General features: G+C 38.3%; 1 protein-coding gene across 2 annotated transcripts in view; it reads right to left on the reverse strand.

Moving 5' to 3' along the window:
- The window catches only part of LOC121528747 (corticotropin-releasing factor receptor 1-like), a 166,500-nt gene extending 146,656 nt beyond the window's left edge, over window positions 1–19,844 (reverse strand). For both annotated transcript variants that reach the window (XR_005993496.1, XM_041816321.1), the window contains exon 1: window positions 19,222–19,844. Coding sequence is in view for 1 of the 2 variants with exons in the window: in XM_041816321.1 (XP_041672255.1) it covers window positions 19,222–19,251 (30 nt within the window). In the remaining variant the exon portion in view is untranslated. The remainder of the gene's footprint in view (window positions 1–19,221) is intronic.
- Between the last annotated feature and the right edge of the window lie 386 nt (window positions 19,845–20,230).

A 20,230-nucleotide genomic window follows, 5' to 3' on the forward strand; every position in this document is an offset into this window, starting at 1 on the left:
TCAGCGTGATGTACGGCACTGAAGCGTCAGCCATGCTGGGAAATAACAATCAGCTTTGCACTGCTGAAAACCAACATGATTCCTTTATTAGCGGCCCTGTGATTCTATACAAAGAGATACCAGGCTGTAGTACATCAGCCTTTAATGAAAATGTGCCAGAAAAGAATGTTTGAACTTGATATGACTCTATCAAAGGGCATATTGTTCATAAATTATGGCAGACATGTTGGATCTTTTACAACCTCCATCATGCCCTTTTCATGCCTCTGAGCCATTCTTGTGAACAGAATATCTCCAGATCACTCTGACAGATTCTCTTCAAATTTTCTACTCTGACTCAATGAACTGATTAGATTTTGGAGGTCAAAGGTCAGATCTCAGGGTCACTCGACATCATGTCCATCCCTTGATTTTCCAGGCCATTCCTGTAAACACAGCATCATTCTTTGAGGGATTTCATTCAAACTTTGCTCAAATTTCCTCTGACTCAAAGAAGAACTGGCTGGACTTTAAATGTCATAGGTCAAAGGTCATGTTGCCTCGTGTCAGTCCAGTCAAGTTCAATATTTTCTACATGCTTTCTCAAAAATGCTTTGCACAAATGTCCAATCAGACTCGAGGATGAAGAAAGTCATAGGTCGAAGGTCAGGGTCTCATGTTCATAACTTCTTTGTGAACCTGGTACACTAATATTCCCCAAAATTCAAATACATTCTGTCTAAATTCCATGAAAAAAAATCCCTAAAAATTCCCACAAACATCAAAACAACATTGCTAAAAATTCCAGGAATTTATGAAGAAATTCCCTACATGGATTTCCAATCAAATTCTCCAAACATTAAAAAAAATCCCTCTACATTCCTCAATATTTTAATACATTACCAAAAACGTCCGTCAGATTGTAAAACCTAAACTTCTGTTCTAGGTCAGGGTGAGGGTTAGGATACCAAAGGAAAATGTTAAAATCTGACCAGCAAAAATGGATCATAAAACAGTTAATAAAGCCGAGGAAACAGTCTGCTTACAGGAGTAAAAGCTAATCTATGAAAACATTCTCAGGCAGCAAGTGTACTTTATGTAACCCTGTTAGCTGCATAGGCTACATAGATAATGTAGCTATGTGACAAATGTAGCTTAAGCTAAGATAACAAAGAAGCTACATAATCTACTATGTCCTCTAGGTAGCTACATTTGCTAGCTTTAGCTATGTTTGCTAAAGTTCACATTGCTAAAGCTAACTTGGCTACATTGGCTTATGTAGTAATGTTAATTACGTAGCTGGCTAACTATGTTAGCTCTAGCTAAAACTTAAGGTAGCCACCATTCGTGTAACTACTTCTAAAACTGGTCTATACATAATTTAGTCTCAGATTAGACCTCTGAACTTTTGCTAAAGATAAAGGTGAATTTTTCAACAACAAAAAAATCAGTGAAAATTCCTGAAACTTACAGAAAAAATCACCCAAATTTCAAAGCAAATTCCTCTTAAAATTTCTATAAAATTCCTCAAAATTTACAAATAAATTTCATGCTATAAAAGCAACATTCAAACAAAGTAAAAAAAAAAATCCTTGAAAATTCAACAAAATTTTGAAGGAAATTCCCACTTCAAATTTACAGTCAAATTCCCCAAACATTGAAATTAATTTCCCAAATTCTACCAAATGTACCCCAAAAAATTTGAGCACCCTAAAAAAATTCATGAAAACTTCACCGGAAAATTCCACTTCAAATTTCAAAGTAAATTCCACTTAAAAATTTCTCATCAAATTTCCCAAATATTTACAAATAAATTCTGTATAACCTCCATGTAATATTTCCCCAAAACTTTCCCACAAACATCCAATCGACATCCCTAAAAAAAAAAGTCCTTTAACACCCCCCCCAACCCCCCCACCCACCCCCACCCCCCCACCAAATGTTCCCAACTGTCTCAGTAAACTTTTCTGGAAAAGCCTAAATATGTACAAGAACTTTTTCACCAAATATCCTACAAACATTCCTGAAAATTTCTGTAAAATGCACTGAGATTTCAAAGAAAATTCCATTTTTCAAATTCCCCAAATTTATTAATAACTTCATGGAAAATTTGCCCCAAACAAATTCCATAAAAATTCAGGAAAATTTCAGAGGAAATTCCCTATCCAAATATCCAATCAAATTCCCCAAACTTTGAAATTAAATGGCCCAAATTTACCTGAAGGTACCAAAAACTGTAAATATTTTAAGCCCCCCCCCCCCAGAAAGGTCCTGAAAACTTTCATGCAAATACCCCCAAAGCAAATTCCACTTAAAATTTCTTATCAAATTCCCTAAAATATACAAATAAATTCCACCCAAATTCCATGGAAATTTTCCCCCGATATTCCCACAAACATCTAAACAACATCCCCAAAAACTCCAGGAACATTTTTTGAGGAAATTCTGGACTCATATTTTCCAATCTAATTCCTAAAACTTTAAAAACAAATACCCCAAATCAAATTCTCCAGACTTTTCCCATAAATTATTTAAACTTTGTGGATATTCTGGACAGCATCTCAAAAATTCTACTATCAGAATCTATTACAACATCATAGGAAACCTAAAATGTAACAGTGTCCTCATACGTGCATGCAGGATCTCTGAAGTTTAAGGATGTAACTCCAAAATTAGAACAATGCTGCCATGTGACTTCACTACCCTAAATATCCCAAAAATATCCCAGGTACCAGGCTGATGCTTAATGGGGTAAATTAAAAACCCTGTTGAACAGGTACCACGTGGTGAAAAAGCTCCATCAGTCTTTTTAAAAGTGACCTTAAAAGTTGAGCAGTTCAGTCTTAAAATGCGCTAATATGGCTGACATGCAGCGTTGTCTGTTCTCAGACTGTAACAATGGTGTTCATATATCAGCCATGTAAAGGTATGAAACTGTTCTGTCAGACTCATCCTCCTGTTTGCTGTCTCTATTTTTCATCTTAAAAAGCATTTCCTTCACGGTTCATCCACGGGCCAAAAATTAGTTGCCAATCAAATTTGCAACCTGGCAACCATAGCAGTGAAGCCCTGATGAAATGATGAAAACACAACTCTGTTTGAATCTCTGATGTGCCTTTAATTCCCTCATGAAGTTTGAGCTGAAATCTGCGAGTGCCCTTGAGCAGATGCTGCATGTATTAACAACTCCTCTCCTCGTGCAGCGCTGCTAATTTGGAGCGCTTTGTAGTCTGTAATCACTTTCCCCGTCAGCACGCTTTCATGTTTACTGATACAAGGATACCACAAAACTATAATGGCCGAGGAGGGCGTGCTGGATTTTTGGAAGGTTAGGAATGTTTAAAAAAGTGCACTTTTGTTTGTGCATCATGAGTGGGTGCAGTTAGCCTACTTTACATGTGTGCACAAGGAGAAAACAGTAAATAATGCACATAATTATAGAAGTACAGGAGCTCAGGAGGGCTCTGCACTTGTTTCAGCAGGGTCTCATGTGGCAGAAGAAACATTTGTGCTTGTTTCTCACACACAGTCAGAAGCAGTAGGGCTGGCAATGTGGAGCAAAAATCTCAATATTTGAGCTGAATATTTTTGTCTGTGAAGAAAGCAATGGATGTTGCAATACCTGAATAACAATCTTTGGCCTGAATCTTATAAAAACAGAGGAGTGCTGATACTTGTTTTATACCACAGCGACAAACACGGAAGTCTAGGGCTGGGCAATAAGTTTTAATCTCAATTCCAATTTTAGCGTCTACTGATTATAAAAATAAGATAACTGCAAGTATACAGCTCAGTAGTTTTGTGTGGTCTGCCCCTCCCACCAGCTCTCACTTAAATTTAAGTGAAGAGCAGGGGAACCAGCAGCATGTATTCTAGTTGGCTGGAAAAGTGACAAAGCTAAACTAGATCACAGAGGAAGATGCTGCAACAACCCAAAATTACTTGATGAATTTGTCACAAATAATTTTTCAAGGCAGCATAACCAATTTATTTAATAATTTGAAATTCAACCATTAAATGGTATAAGAACAGCAAAAACACATCAAAGTTATGTAAAACTATCCATACTTTTGAAGACTTCCTGGTGGTTCCTCTACATACATGTACTTTAATATGGAGTTGGTCCCCCTTTTGCAGTTCTAACAGCCTCCAACTCTTCTTTGGAAGCTCTCCGTAAGATATTGGAGTGTTCCTGTTGGAATTTGTGCCCATTCATTCAGCAGAGCATGTATGAAGCCAGGCACTGATGTTTAAAGAGAAGGCCTGACTCACAATCTCTGTTCCAGTTCGCCCCAGAGGTACTGGGTGGGGTTGAGGTCTGGGCTCTGTGCGGGCCAGTCAAGTTCTTCCTCATCAAACTCATCGAGAACCGTCTGGCTGATTACAAAGCATTTAATAAAGGCAAGTAAACACTCTGCCTACAGGAAAAAAAAGCTTGTTTTCCATGAAAATGTTGGAATGCAGCAAATATAGCTTACGTAGCTCTGATAGCTGCGGAAGCTACATAGCTACATAGCTAACATAGCTAAAGCTAACCTCACAATGTGGCTATCTAAGTTAGTTCTAGCTTTGTTCTCTACACAGTAGGGGTGTAATGGTATGGAAAAATTTTGGTTCAGTACTTACCTCGGTTTTGAAGTCATGGTTCAGTACGTTTTCAGTACAGTAATTAAAGCAAATAAATCACTTATTTTTGTAATTAAATATTAAAATAAATAGACTGAATAAATTACATTTAGATTATTAATAATGCTGCAACAGGTCTTCAGTGAATAAAAATATCAATGAATAAATAAATTTTTTAATTACTAGGTTGTTTTAATTTATTTTATTTTAAACACTAAAATTTCCCTGTAACCTTGAACACATCATCATACAACCGTACGCTAGCTTGTTATGCTAATTAGTGCCTATTCTGCTGATTTCAACACGGACTTCAGCACTGGATTACTTTTTTAACCAATGGGACCCACTACAAAGTTTAGGAGAACTTTTCACAGCCCATCTTGGCGGATAAAGATGTTAGAGCCGTGTGAACCTGAGGATAACTTTACCTATGACGCAGCTGCAGACATGATGGAGTCTCCTCTCCCCCTCCTCCGAGGCTGGCTGTTGAAGGTACGCATTTAGAATTAATTTGATTCTCAAAACCAGAGCACCATTGTTATATTAAAAAGATCTTGAATCATGGGAAATTCATAACCGGCTGGTGAGACTTTTTGTTGTTCCCCCTCGTTACAGTGACGTTCTTGTTTGAGTGCTTCCTATTTAAATGGGTTCGACACGCCTGCTGAATAATGTCAGCGCTACTGTTGTTGTCTTTGTCCACTGTTGTATTTACTGGGCAACAAAGACTTCCTAAACAGGACACTTTTATCTGGGAATATTCAGGCTGTTGCTGCTGTTTGCTGGGGTTGTGTGGTTGCCAGGACAGTGTGACAGTGAGTTGTGCTCCGGTTTTCCATCTGTGTATGAGCTTCGTTCCACATGTATCCGTTCGGTAAACGTCTATACCACACTGAGAGGCCCGAACCCAATCAGTACGGTACGAATACACGTACCTTTACAACCTTACTACACAGCACTGTTAGCTTTAGTTACGTTTGCTAAAGTTAATGTTGCTAAAGCTAACTTAGCTACATAGGCTTATGTATTAAAGTCAGTTAAGTAGCTAGCGGAACTATGCTGAATTTAGCAAAAGCTACACACCTCATGGAGGCCTATAACTGCCAGGTGCTAGCTCTAGATTAGCTATAAATAGCTATAAACCATTTAGTCTTTCCCTAAATCTCATTTGAGTATACATCCTAATACCTTAAAACTCAAACATAGCTTATGTAGCTCTGTTAGCGGCATAAGATACATAGACAACATAGCTACATAGCTAACATAGCCAAAGCTAATCTCTCAATGTGGCTACCTAAGTTAGTTCTCGACAAAGTTATGTTCTCTTTACAGTGATGTTAGCTTTAGCTACATGTTGCTAAAGCTAACTTAGCTAAATTGGCTTATGTATTAAACTTAATTCCGTAGCTAGCATAGCTATATTGAATTTAGCAAAAGCTAACAACAGAGATGCAAAATGCTGCAGCTCCACAGAGAGCTGCCGTTTGCTCTTCTGACATCTGTAACTGAAGGCTATGATTGCCTCATGGAGGTGGATAACTGCCAGGTCATAGCTCTAGATTTGAATCAGCACCAACAAAAACTGTAGATATAAACCATTTAGCCTTTCCCTAGATCACATTTGAATACACATCCTTCAATCCTAAATACTCCGTAAAATTCCTCAGCCTAAGAGGCAGCATCTGCTGCTTTTACAGCACACACAAGAAGAGGATTAAAGGTCAGGGCCTCGTTCTGTTTTTGAAACCACAGTTCAGAGGAATCCGTGTTTGGTGCCGTGTTTCTGCACACTTTCATCTCTACTGGGTTCTTACAGTGACAGCTGGAAGCCGTCCAGAAAACATCCAGTGAATATTGAGCTGCATGTCGCAGTGCTGACATCTGGAAACCACTGATCCTCGCCTGTCTGCATGCGTGCCGGCATCTGTCAGAGCTGCTTTATTGGCGAGAGAAAAGGCCACAAAGGAGAGGAAAATGTCATCACTTTTGTTTCTGTTTGGCCTCTCTAATTGACCCCTAACTAGGTTACACGTCGATGCATCTGTCCTTGAGTATTCCCTGCAGATACCAAAGGGCGGCTTCTATTACCTACAGAGCCAATGTTGCATTTCCTCCCTAAATAAAACATCCCTTTAAATTATGCAACACTGAAACTGTAAACATTCCACCTTTTTCTCACAGAAGATGCAGAAAGAGTGGCTGTAAATGCATCAGTTTCCATCTAATTAGCCGTGAGTTCAAAAAGGCAGCACTTGTACCTTATGGTTACAGCAGCGTGAGAATACCAGCGTTGTGTGTAGTCTTTCATATAAAATGCTAGCGTGCCCCAGATTTCAGAGCAGGGTTCCTGATGGCTGGCTGTGTCTGTTTCACGCTCACTGAGTCCTGGGCGAGTATCGGAGCACGGTAACCTACTGCACCGCTGTCCATCTCTTTCCAAGTAATTAAAGCTCAACAACTGACAGCCGTGACCGAGACGACGGGATGAAAACCAGCTGGTGATGATGCTTAAGTGAGTCCAAGGTGAATTGATAGCATGCAGGGGCCTAAACAAGTATTCAAAGTTAGAGTATGAGAACAGAAATGTGAGATAACTCAGCTGGAATACAAATGTAACCCGCGGATAACTCAGGAGTAAACGCAGTGGAGGAAATCTCAGTCCTTCTTCATACTTTTTAAGATCAATTCAAGACTTGTCATTTGTGCCTTTCCCCATCTTCTTTTCCTTCTCCTCTGTTTTCTTGCTTGTGAATCGTGATGTAATATTCTACCATGGATGTCTTGATTGATCAGCAACAGATCTTGAGCATTATTGGCTGATTTTCATTGTTATGCTGCTTCCCTTTGCTGTGGACTCTGGTGTCTGTGGTTGAGAGAAGCTCTGTGAGAGTGCTGAAGAGTATTTTACCGGCTAATCTGAACCAAATTAAAAAAAAAACTGCAGCCAGATCCTCTGTCGGTTAAATAAATATCCCTCATCTCTGCTGCTGCGGATTAATGCCAGCTCAGACTGAACCAGAAATAGGCAGCTGAGGTTACCAAGAGGGCCGCATTAATTTTGTCAGTACAAAAGGGCTAATTTTTACAGATTTGTAAATTCTCAATTTAACTGATGTGATTACTTATAATTCAATGCAAGAATGAATATGTTGCTCTTCTGATCATTTTTATTCCAACATTAATGTTTTAAAACTAAAGCACCATAGAAATAATTTATTTAGTGAGATATCAACAGAATTACATCAATTTCAGGCTTTTCAGTGCAGTGAACTATACTAACTATTTTACTTGCATATCTTTTATAAGAGCATTTAGTGATGCATATAAGATTTTTTTGAAACAATTGTATCTAATCTATTTAAAAGAAAAAAAGAAAAATAAGTAAAAATGAAAAAACAGAAAAAAAGGAATTTAGATAAAATTAAAGATATAATAAAATATTAGAATAAAAGAAATTAAGAATAAAATAATCTCAAAACAGCTTCATGAAATTTAAAAACTAAAATCAAATTGAAAAAAAAGCATTGAGAACACAAATTTGATGAAGAATATAATTGATAAAATTTACGTTAAATAAAATAAAAAATGGAAATATGGAAGAAAAAAATGAAAGAAATCAAGAATTTAATGAACAAATTTCTCATTTCAATGAAATGGAATTTTAAAAAATATTTAATAATAACTTGGAAACAAACTAAGAAAAAATTTAAAAGTAATTAAAAAATACAAGAAAATAAAAAACACAAATTAAAAAGGAATAAAAACTAAAAATAAAAAACACTAAAATAAAGGAAAGGAAATTAAGAAGTTGAAAAATAAGTATAAACTTTTTTAATAAATAAAACATATAATAGTATATGATATAATACAACACATTTAAAAAAGAAATAAAAAATTTCTGAAGTTAAGAAATATAAAAAATTATATATATATATATATATATATATATATATATATATATATATATATATATATATATGTTTTAAATGAAAAGAAATCACAAAAAAATGTTTAAATGGGATAAATTATATCAAAAAGTATCTGACTATATTCCAGCAGCAAAAGACCATATGAGAAATGTTTCTGTTTTTAGGTGCTCATGGCAGATTTTGACTGTTTCCTGAAGGTTTAAAATATTTTGTGATTTGACTCCAGGGCCGCATTAATGGGTGGAGGGCCGCATGTGGCCCCCGGACCACCAGTTGCCAACCCAAGATATTTTCAAAAACCTAGTTAAGGTTTTCTCAGTAACTTTGTGTAACTTCTCAGTGTAACTTTGAGAAAACCTTAACTAGGTTTTTGTCAAAAACTGCACAATGAATTTTGTTTTTATAGATGTAGTCCACATGTAGGTCAGGACTTTTGAAAACAGGTTTTTCTGCGCAAACGTAGCCAAACTTGTCCTGATCTTTATGCTCCTAACTGGACTTTTGAACTGCTTACACACAAACACATTTAATCTCCCTCTATGTTGATGAACAGAGATGCCTGAATGGACCACAAAGGTCACTGCTGCCTCATACAACACTCTGAAGGAGCTGCAAACATTGGTGGTTTTGGACCAGATCCAGGTCAGGTTGGTGAGATGACATGGGCAACGAAATGATCCTTGCAGAGAAAAACAAGGACATTTTCACATCAAGAACATCATTGCTGTCAGTGAGAGAGCTGCTTGGCCCGCACAGTGAAGGACGGACAACTTTTGACGAGCGATGCTCTTTACAATCAGTGCATCAGTGTGTCTTCATGTGGACTAAGATGATTTTGAGGACAGCCCATATATGGACTAGGCCTTGACAGTATAAAATAAATGAAAAAAGATTAATTAATTCAAAATAAAAGAAGCAAAAAAATACGTGTTGCATATAGTCTATTTGCATAAGGTTGCTCTTTGTCCCTGCTTTCTCCTCCATCGTCATCCTCATCTTGATCTATTTACCTGTCTTCTCCTCTATCATCCTCATCCTGATCTTTATCATTGTTTTCTTCTCCATCATCCTCATCTTGCTCTCTATCCCTGCTTTATTCTCCATCATCCTCATCTTGTTCTCTATCCCTGCTTTCTTCTCCATCACCCTCACCCTTATCTTGCTCCCTATCTCTGCTCTTTCCTTCATCATCAACATCTTGCTCTCAGCCCCTGCTTTCTACTCTATCATCATCATCATCCTCATCTTGTTCTCTATCCCTCCTTTCTTCTCCTCCATCAACCCTATCTTTCTCTCTATCCCTGCTTTCTTCTCTATCATCCTCATCTTGCTCCCTATCCCTACTTTCTTCTCCACCATCATCATCTTGCTCTCTATCCCTGCTTTCTTCTTCTCCACCTTCCTTATCTTGCTCTCTGTCCCTGCTTTCTTCTTCTCCACCTTCCTTATCTTGCTCTCTGTCCCTGCTTTCTTCTTCTCCACCTTCCTTATCTTGCTCCCTATCCCTACTTTCTTCTCCATCATCCTCATCTTGCTCCCTATCCCTGCTTTCTTCTCCATCATCCTCATCTTGCTCCCTATCCCTGCTTTCTTCTCCATCATCCTCATCTTTCTCTCTATCCCTGCTTTCTTCTCTATCATCCTCATCTTGCTCCCTATCCCTGCTTTCTTCTCTATCATCCTCATCTTGCTCCCTATCCCTGCTTTCTTCTCTATCATCCTCATCTTGCTCCCTATCCCTGCTTTCTTCTCCATCATCCTCATCTTGCTCCCTATCCCTGCTTTCTTCTCCATCATCCTCATCTTGCTCCCTATCCCTGCTTTCTTCTCCATCATCCTCATCTTGCTCCCTATCCCTACTTTCTTCTCCACCATCATCATCTTGCTCTCTATCCCTGCTTTCTTCTTCTCCACCTTCCTTATCTTGCTCTCTGTCCCTGCTTTCCTCTTCTCCACCTTCCTTATCTTGCTCTCTGTCCCTGCTTTCTTCTTCTCCACCTTCCTTATCTTGCTCTCTGTCCCTGCTTTCTTCTTCTCCACCTTCCTTATCTTGCTCTCTGTCCCTGCTTTCATCTTCTCCACCTTCCTTATCTTGCTCCCTATCCCTACTTTCTTCTCCATCATCCTCATCTTGCTCCCTATCCCTGCTTTCTTCTCCATCATCCTCATCTTGCTCCCTATCCCTGCTTTCTTCTCCATCATCCTCATCTTTCTCTCTATCCCTGCTTTCTTCTCTATCATCCTCATCTTGCTCCCTATCCCTGCTTTCTTCTCTATCATCCTCATCTTGCTCCCTATCCCTGCTTTCTTCTCTATCATCCTCATCTTGCTCCCTATCCCTGCTTTCTTCTCCATCATCCTCATCTTGCTCCCTATCCCTGCTTTCTTCTCCATCATCCTCATCTTGCTCCCTATCCCTGCTTTCTTCTCCATCATCCTCATCTTGCTCCCTATCCCTACTTTCTTCTCCACCATCATCATCTTGCTCTCTATCCCTGCTTTCTTCTTCTCCACGTTCCTTATCTTGCTCTCTGTCCCTGCTTTCCTCTTCTCCACCTTCCTTATCTTGCTCTCTGTCCCTGCTTTCTTCTTCTCCACCTTCCTTATCTTGCTCTCTGTCCCTGCTTTCTTCTCTTCTACCATCCTTTTTCATGAACTATGCCATTGTGTGCTTTCACCTCTCTTTGAGGTGTTTCCTCTCATTCTGCATCTTTTCTCTTGCTTTACCCCCCTTTCTCTGGGCACCTGATTCAAAGTGCTTGTATGGCATCAATCTTGCTTCTTTGAGTCAGAGTGGACATTTCTGCAAAGTTTAAAGAAAATCCCTCAAAGCAGTAATAAGATAGCATTTTCCCAGAATGTCTAGAACAAAGAGACAACCCAAAAACACGCCTCCAGCCTTGACTATCGCAGCCATAGCGATAGAAACATTCATCAGATAGGCACTGAACACTTAAATAAACAAAGGGTGCCAAATGTTCCTTTTCATACTCTTATATAAGTATGACAGGATTATTCTCACAGATGCATGGATGTGTGAACTTGTTAAGGGGAGCTGCAAAATCCTTCAATCTTATAATGACATTTCAGTCCATGATTGAGTCCTGGAAATCTAATTTTTCTGTGCAGAAAGATTCATGTCACCTTTCCTCCTCTTTAAATGCTTCTGTTCTCGTCCTGTTTCAGACATTTCTGCAGAACCATGACTGGTGCTCCACTAAAGGGATGAATTATTATTTCAGTTCATCGTTCATTCAGCTTGTGGTCACAACACGATCATCATCAAACACTGAAGCCCTCGTTCTGACTTCTGCTGATGAATCATTTACGGTGTGTGATATAGAACATAACTGACTATTAATATCTCTGTATGAATTAAACATCATCAGGTTACTCATCATCTGAGCAGGAGTCTTTGATGGCTCCACGTTAAACTGTCGTTATGAAACCGAGCAACACTTTTATCAGTGTGAGGCTTTGACTCATAAATGTCCACACTTTCCCATCCAATATTGCTCTTTAATCCATGCTCTTCTGCACTTTTCTTTCCTATGTGTCTATAGAGCACATACCAGGGCTGTATGGAGAGCAGCAGTTAAAACAGAATGAATAGAAGGGAATACTGTGTCCTAAGTTTTCTTGTGTGGTCCTTTACAGGTCTGATCCACCGGCACAGCTCTGCTCCCTGAGACTTTCTGAAACCAGGAGAATAAAAGATGAGGCAGAGCTGGAGTTACGCAAAAACTGAAACTCTTCAAAAATATCAATTTGCATTGAAGAAGAGATGAAATATTCATGCTGACTTCACTTTCTAGAGAATAATAGAAATGTGAGGACTCAATTTTAGACCGATGCCGTCATAAAAGTCAGTCCTCAACAATGCATCGAAATCTAGAGGATGATTGTCTGTTTATATGAAAAATAACTCAGTGGTGAAAGCAGTGGGCTTAGAGGTTTGAAGTAGCATCTTACAGAAGAGGTCAGGGTGTTTTTAAAGCACTTGAGGACAGTTTGTAGTCTTGATTAAACTTTAGCTTCACAGAATCTCATGCAAAACTACTTCTACTACTCTACTACTCTACTACTCTAGTGTCAGGCTGCAGATTTGATTCATGAAACAACATTTAAATAAAGCTAATTTACAGGTTCAGCTCAATGACTGTCACAGAAAAAGCTTCTTGGACCATTAAAGTCCAACTATATTGGACTTCCACCGTTTTTGGCATCTCCTTATAAACCGTTGGCCTGATTTCAACCTAATCTGCTCAGGATATTCATCAGCTGAAGCTAATTAGCACACTGTTGTCTTAGGCTGTTTTTGAATTGGCCTACTGCATACTCCTGCCAAACGCAGTATACTGTATGTATTACGCACTGCATACTGCGTTTGACAGTAGTACGCAGTATGACTGCCAGTCAGATGTTATTGTGTAGTATGCTTGGCCCGGTTTAGCTGGTTTCTGGTATACAGAAGAACGTCATACCCTGGTCAATATTAAACGACGCTACAGTGCTTTCCATCCATTTACATACAGAAAAAATGTGGGAAATGTTTCAATTTGATTTTTCGGGATTTTTATTTTAGCTTAGCATGTATAGTGCAGTGAAAGGACACACTTGACAGCACCTTTCCAGCTGTTACAAGCGGCAACGGCAAAACAAAAACAGCAGTGACCCTATTACAACTTATTTCACTATAATACATGTTAAAAAGGTGAAGATAAAAGGTAATGGCACTTTTTGTAACTGTCAGTCACTCTGGTGAAAGTTCCACCACTCTCCGCTATTACGAACTCTGACCCGGCGCTTTGCATTGTGGGTAACAGTAGGCGAAGCAGACTCGTCCGATGCATACTGTGAAATTTTCCCGAATCAGTATATCATCTGGGTAATTTTGGCATACTGCAACTTTCGCATTTGTTCGCATACTGCAGAATACACTTTGGGCAAATCAGTACACACTGCTAGTACAGTAGGCGAATTTGAAAACAGCCTTAGATTGGAGCAGAGCTCATCAGTAAAATAACCCTGATTTATTTACCATTTGAGAACCTCAAACTTTTGACTTAATGTTGGCGATCTGCTCTGGCAGAGGTGAGCCTTTAAAGGTCACATATTATGTAAAAATCACTTTTTCAGGCTTTTCTAACAAAAATATGTGCCCCAGGTTTGTCCACAATCCCCTCAAGTACCAGAAAAATCCACTCTCTTTCTCTACCTTTCAGAAAACGTGTGCTGAAACAAGCTGTTCTCAGATTTTACCCTCAAGACCTCATGTGGGGAGTTCGCCCTGCCCCCAGGTTCAGTTGGCCCTCCCTGCTTGGAGAAAAGTTCTGCCCTCCTCTCAGAGCCACATCCAAAAGCCACATCCATTTCCTGAGAGGGGCGGAGTCAGACAGCTCAGTAAGATTTAAAGCCACAGACACAGATACAGGGCTGAAACAAAAATCCAATACTGGAGTCCTTTCTCAGCAACAAACTTCATAGGCATGACCAGGCCGAGACCAACATAAACTTGTCTTAAAAGGTAAAATATGTCCCTTTCAATCCAGCGGTTCTCAACGTGGGGGTCAGGACCCCTTGGGGGTCGCAAGACACTGAGAGCAGGTCACCAGATGCTTTAAAAAAAATGGAAATATTTTTAAATGATTCCAAATTAAATATTTGCCCATTTTTACAAAACTACATGCATAAAATTAGTTTAGATTAATTTATAGAGTCATTGCATGTGAATTTTATCATTAGCATTGTTGCTAGCTAACAGTTATTTCATTTAAGAGCTGAAAAGTGTCAAGATGGCATTGGGTTCTAATGATGAAAGGATTTTCATCACTTTTCTCACAAAAATTTGCCTCTTTAAATACATTTTTGACCCATTTCTGCCATTTTTAACCCCATTTAGCCATCTTTTCTGCCCATTTCTTCTACTGTAAAGCCCCTGTTGTCACCTTTAAACCTTTTTCAACATGTTTTCACCTCATTTTTGCCACATCTAAACCAATTCTTGACACCTCCGGCCTGTTTCTGCCTCTGTTGAGCCAATATTGCCACAATCAACCCTTTCCCACCGCTTTCAATGCCAGTTTTCCTCTTTGTACTTCATTGCACTATTTTGTGTGGCCATTTTTGCCAGTTCAATCCATTTCTGCCACTTTCCAACTATTTTTCTGCCTCTGTCAACCCATTTTCACACTTTTTAATCTCATTTTACCCCATTTCCCACCCACTTTTGCCTCCTTTAATCCCATTTAAACTCCTTTTCTGTCCATTTCTGCCACTTTTAAGCCATAACTACCACTGTTAACTCCTTTTACCATTTATTATGCCATGTTTTGCCACTTAAACCCAATTACTCCAATTTAAAATCCAATTTCACCAGTTTACACCAATATTTGCCATTTTAAACCATTTCAGTCCTGTTTTTAGAAAAGGGATTTACGTTTTAAGATGGCTATATACACATATTCACTGACGTCTCACAACGCCCTTGACCAATCCTGATGAAACTCACCGGAGACATCCTAAACTGTCTTTTAAACTTGCTCAGCTCACTTCAGTCAGATCTGATGAAAGGAAGACAAACGGTATGACTTTAAAAGTGCAGGCATGCTGCAGGCTTTGTGATGATGACAGGAATGTTTGTTCTCACGCTCTTTAAATAGAATTAAATCCACTGAAAGAGCTCTTTCTTGAAACCTGCTGGTCTCGACTCTTTGCAGCTTTATTTAGAGGTAAAGGCAGCACCTCACTGATGCACATCGGTGCAGAAAATCATCTTTAGTAATAAGAAATGTCCCACTCTGGTGCAGTTTGATGCAAATGCTTGGGTAGAAATTTAAAGCAGGAGTATTTTACAGCTATTTGGTTGGTCTGAGACTTCCTCCACCATCGTTAAATAGAAATAGTCTCCTGAACTGACAGCCCAGAGCATGATTAATAGTACTCTGGTACTTTTTGACCCCTGCAGACATCCAATATGTGAGTATGCGTGAGGATGGGGCCCCTGCTTGCTCTTAAATCACAACAATGGGGACGCTAACAGAGGGCAGAGAGGTTTCTGAGAAGGCTTCAGAGGATTCTTGGTTATTCTTGGAGCTGCAGCTCTGTCTGCTAACACAATGGGTAGGAGGTAGATGAAGCAATTCACCTCAGGCGTGTGTAACAACATCAGCGCGCTCCTTTTGAAGCACATGTACATACATATTGTTGCCTCTCCCCCTTTTGTCCACAGCACTATGACTCACCCGGGGGAAGAGCTTCTCGGCTGAAAACATTTTAATTTGTTCACTTTATTTTTCTTTCCAGCAGGAAGAGAGAGGAGTGCACATTCTGCATTAACACTTTTTAATCTCCAGTGCCCCAAATCCCAGTCTTTTTTTTCATTGTCAGCTCAGCGTTAAAGCTCCAGTCCCAGAGAGAGAGGAGGGAACATGACACTAAGGAGCATTTTCTCATGCATCTTAACCCAGAAAGTCCTGCTGTATGCCTCTGTATCTGAGTGTAAACCTGCTGTGTGCAGCTTCAGGGCTAATTTACACCAATAGGACGCTTTCTGATGTCCAGGTTTGGAGTGGCGGCAGAGGGAAGGTGGACTAGAGCGAGCCTGGAAAGGAGGTTTAAAGCCCAGGTTCAAATCTTCAAGTTAAGAGTGTAGGGATGTTGGTTAAAATGAGATAAAAGATCTACGGAAGCCCAATTTCACCAATAAAATAAATAAATGAAAGAACATATGAAAGCTGAGTACTGATGAAAAACAGCCTTAAGTTAGATTTTAAATCTAAATTGTGAGATGTTGAAAATGATGCGACGAGGGGTGAAATTATGTCTATGGTCTATGGTATTATGGTCACACCAGACGACTGGAAGTCATGGCAGAGGGTGAATATTCCTCTATTCCTCCCAGCATTGTGTGTATTCTTGCTACAATTTGCTGTCTTTCTCTCTGTTACGCTCCGACTCGTCTCCTCGACCAGGTGTGCATCTTTCAAACTCTATAAATTCCAAAACTTTGAATAGAAACACACCCAAAATGCTGCTGGGATTTAAGTTACTCATGTCCGCCATCTCCTGGTGTGAAGTGGTAACAGAATCCAATAGTACAGAATCCTTTAAAAAATTCCTGGATCCAGATGGTGATCCGGATCAGTCCCAAAATCTAATCAGTTCTTCCTTATGCTATTTTTGACATTTCCTGAAAATTTTATCAAAATCTGTCCACAACTTTTTGATTTATATTGCTAACAATCTAACAAACAAACCAACAAACAAACAAACAAACCCACCTGATCACATAACCTCCGGAGGTAATTATGAAATCAAAAGTCTAATTATTAGACGTAATCTCACATTAACAAGATAAAACAGTCATGTTTAGGACAGCAAAAGTCATAATAATGAGATTAAATGTCAAAAACAAGAGATAAAAAGTCCCATTAATGAGATTTAATGTAAAATGTAGAGAAGGTCAGTCATAATAATGAGGTAAAAAAGATCTAAAGTCTAGGTTACAGGATGAAATGTCAGAATCAGAGATAAACAGTCAAATTATGAGAAGAAACATTTAAAAACTTTAATTTCCCTCAGGATTAATAAAGTATCTCTATCATTTATCTACATTCTAAGATAAATGCCAAAATCATGAGATAAAAGTTGGATTTATGAGAAACAACGTCAAAGTAATGAGATAGAAAAGTAATCATGAGTAAAAATGTTTTCATTATCAGATCATAGACATATTTATGTGATAGTTTGTCATCGTACTGGGTTAAAAGTCAAAATAAGGACATGAATTGTGAAAGTCGCATCATAAAATGATTTAATTATGAGATTAAAATCTACATTATGACAGGAAAGGTTAAAACTGTGAAATAAAAGTCATCATAATATTAAATAATAGTCACATTTATGCAATATTAAATCATAATAAAAGTCAAAATTATGAGATAAACGTCACGATATGAGATAGTCAGTCATAATAATAGTCAAAAACACTGGATTATAAGATGAAAAGTCAGAATCAAGACTCATAAATGCGACATGGTTAGTGATAAAAAAATGAGGACAAAATTAACAGTGGGATCTAAAGTCGAAGTTATGGAAAGTTATAATAATGAGATAAACACTCGATTGATGATATCAAACATCTATATAATGAGATGAAATCTTAAAATCAAGAGATAAAAAGTCACATTCTGGCATTAAATGTCAAAGATAATGACATAAAAGAGACAACTTTAAGTAAAAGGTCTAAATTATAAAATCATCAGATCAAAAATCATCTTAATGAGATAATCAGTCATAGTAAAAGATTTAAAGTCTATATAATGAGATGAAATGTCAAAATCACATGAGAGAAAGACTGACTTATGAGTGAAAAAGTCTAAATTATGATAGGAAATGTAAAAGTCAATTTTATAACATGGTTAAACATAATAATGAGACACAAAGTCAGTTTGAGATTAAAGTCTAAATTATGGATTAAACTTCAGAGCCATGCCCTAAACATCAGTGATATGGGGTAGTTAGTGATTTAAACAACAGATAAAGAGGACTAATTATGAAATGAAAAACACAATTATCAGATCTAGAGTCTAGTTTGTGGACTGAAATGTTAAAATAAGATCAAAGTCACAAGAATGAGATGAAATTACAAAATAAAGATATGAAAAGTCAAAGTTATGAAATAAAAAAGTCACAGTTAGGTTAAAGTCCTACTAACCAGACACAAAGGTTTAGGATAAAGAGTCAAAAATGATGATTTAGAATATAAAAGTCAAATTTATGATAAAATAAAAAATAAAAAATTTTGAATTAAAATTCATAACATTTCTTAAATTGTTTTTTTAATAAGTAGAAGTTCTTATTTTTAAAGTTTAAGTTTAATTTAATGGATGATCTGTAAAAATAGATATGAAATGTCAAAATTATGAGACACTGATCAAACATTTAAAAAATGAGAAAATAATCTAAATTATGAGATGATATGTCAAAATCAAGAGATTAAAAAGTCAAATTTTTCAGATAAAATTTGCAAAAGACTGGAGGATAAAATAATCTAGGGATCAAAGGTCTAAATTACGGGATTAAATGTCAAAGCCACGTGCAAAAGAGTGATAAATATGAGATCAAAGAGGTAAATTACAGGATGGAATGACATCATTGTGAGATTGAAAGTGTTCATCGTGAGATTAAAGGATTTAAAAATGAGATTTAATCTCAACATTGTGAGATTAAAGTGATCATTAGGAGATCAAAGGTGTAAATGATGACAATTAATCCCAAAGTTATGAGATCAAAGTGACAATCATGAGATCAATCGACCTAATTTTGAGATTAAATGTCACAACTGTGACGTCAAGAGGCGTAATTATAAGATCAAAGCTGCAATTATGAGAAAGTAATAATAATCTGAGTTTGGGTTTATTCAGTTTTCAGTCTTGATTAGACTTTTAAATCTCATAATTTGTGATTATTTTTAACTCATATTTTGAGATTATTCATCTTTAATGTTTTATTTTCTTACTGGTGTGAATGGGCTCCATAAAACGGAGATTTTTTCATCATCAGCACATGAAGATGGTGTTTTAATCCCGTTTGATTGAGATTATTCTCGTCTTCTGTCCGCGTGACTGAGGCACATCTCCTCACTTTTAAAGCTATTTCATTAAAGTAGAGGTGAGTAACTTACCTCGAGCAGAAAGAAACATTTGCGTCTCATTTCCTCTCCTTTATTCTTCACATAATTTTCCCTTAAATGTCTTCTTCTGGTCTAAGTGCTTCCCTTGAAACTCCTTCTCTGAGATTATCCTTTGTGCAAAGAAAAAGTGGCTCCAACACGATAATCCGAGGGTGTCACAAACGTGTTGTTGTTGTTGAAATGTCACTGGTGAGAGCCGCGAGCGCACAGCCGGAATCAGGATGAGGTGTCCGGATCAGATCAGAGGTTAAGATCCATGCGGAGGATTCAGATGTGTCAGCAGGTCTTCAGATGATCAGCTGTGCTCCTCCTCACTAAAAGTCCCCTGGTTAGTTTGTGTCACCACACCAGGACTGTGCTGTATCCTTCAGCCCTGGCTCGGAGCTGCTCTCGCGGCGTGTGTTCGTCCTCAGGCTCCCCGGAGCTGCAGCGTCATGTCCCGCTGCTTCACATCCAGCCTGTGAGCGCTGCGCCGCCGTGCCGTGCCGCTTCCTTTCGCCTCCTCGACGCACCGCCCACGTTGTGCCACTTCATCGAGAGGCTGCGACGCGACTGAGGAACAACTCAATTCTTCTTCGTGGACTTAATTATGCAACGAGCGCGCGCTGCTCGAGATCCTAATCTCTAATCCCCCCGTGATAGACGTCACAGTGTGTGTGAGAAAGTTAAAGATGGGCCCGGGGTGGAGAGGATCCGTGCGCACTGCTCAAAAGAAGAGACGCTCCAATTAAGATCCCTGAAAGAGGAGTTTTAAGCACGTGCTCCGCTTTTCTGTGGGTTTATGGTGACAAACAGAATCAGACCATCAGGCTGAGGGCTACGAGAACAGATGGTCACGTGTCTGGAGAGTTCACCAGCATCTTTGAAACTAAGTTTGAACAGAAACGCTCGTGCGTAAATGTCACTGATGCAATAATTAATTAGTGAATGACAGAAACCGGATCATCTACGGTTCATGAATGAAATCAAAGCTTCTGAAATTAAAGGTTTTATCCTCACT

This window comes from Cheilinus undulatus, linkage group 20 (assembly GCF_018320785.1).
Source record: "Cheilinus undulatus linkage group 20, ASM1832078v1, whole genome shotgun sequence".
Lineage (NCBI taxonomy): Eukaryota > Metazoa > Chordata > Actinopteri > Labriformes > Labridae > Cheilinus > Cheilinus undulatus.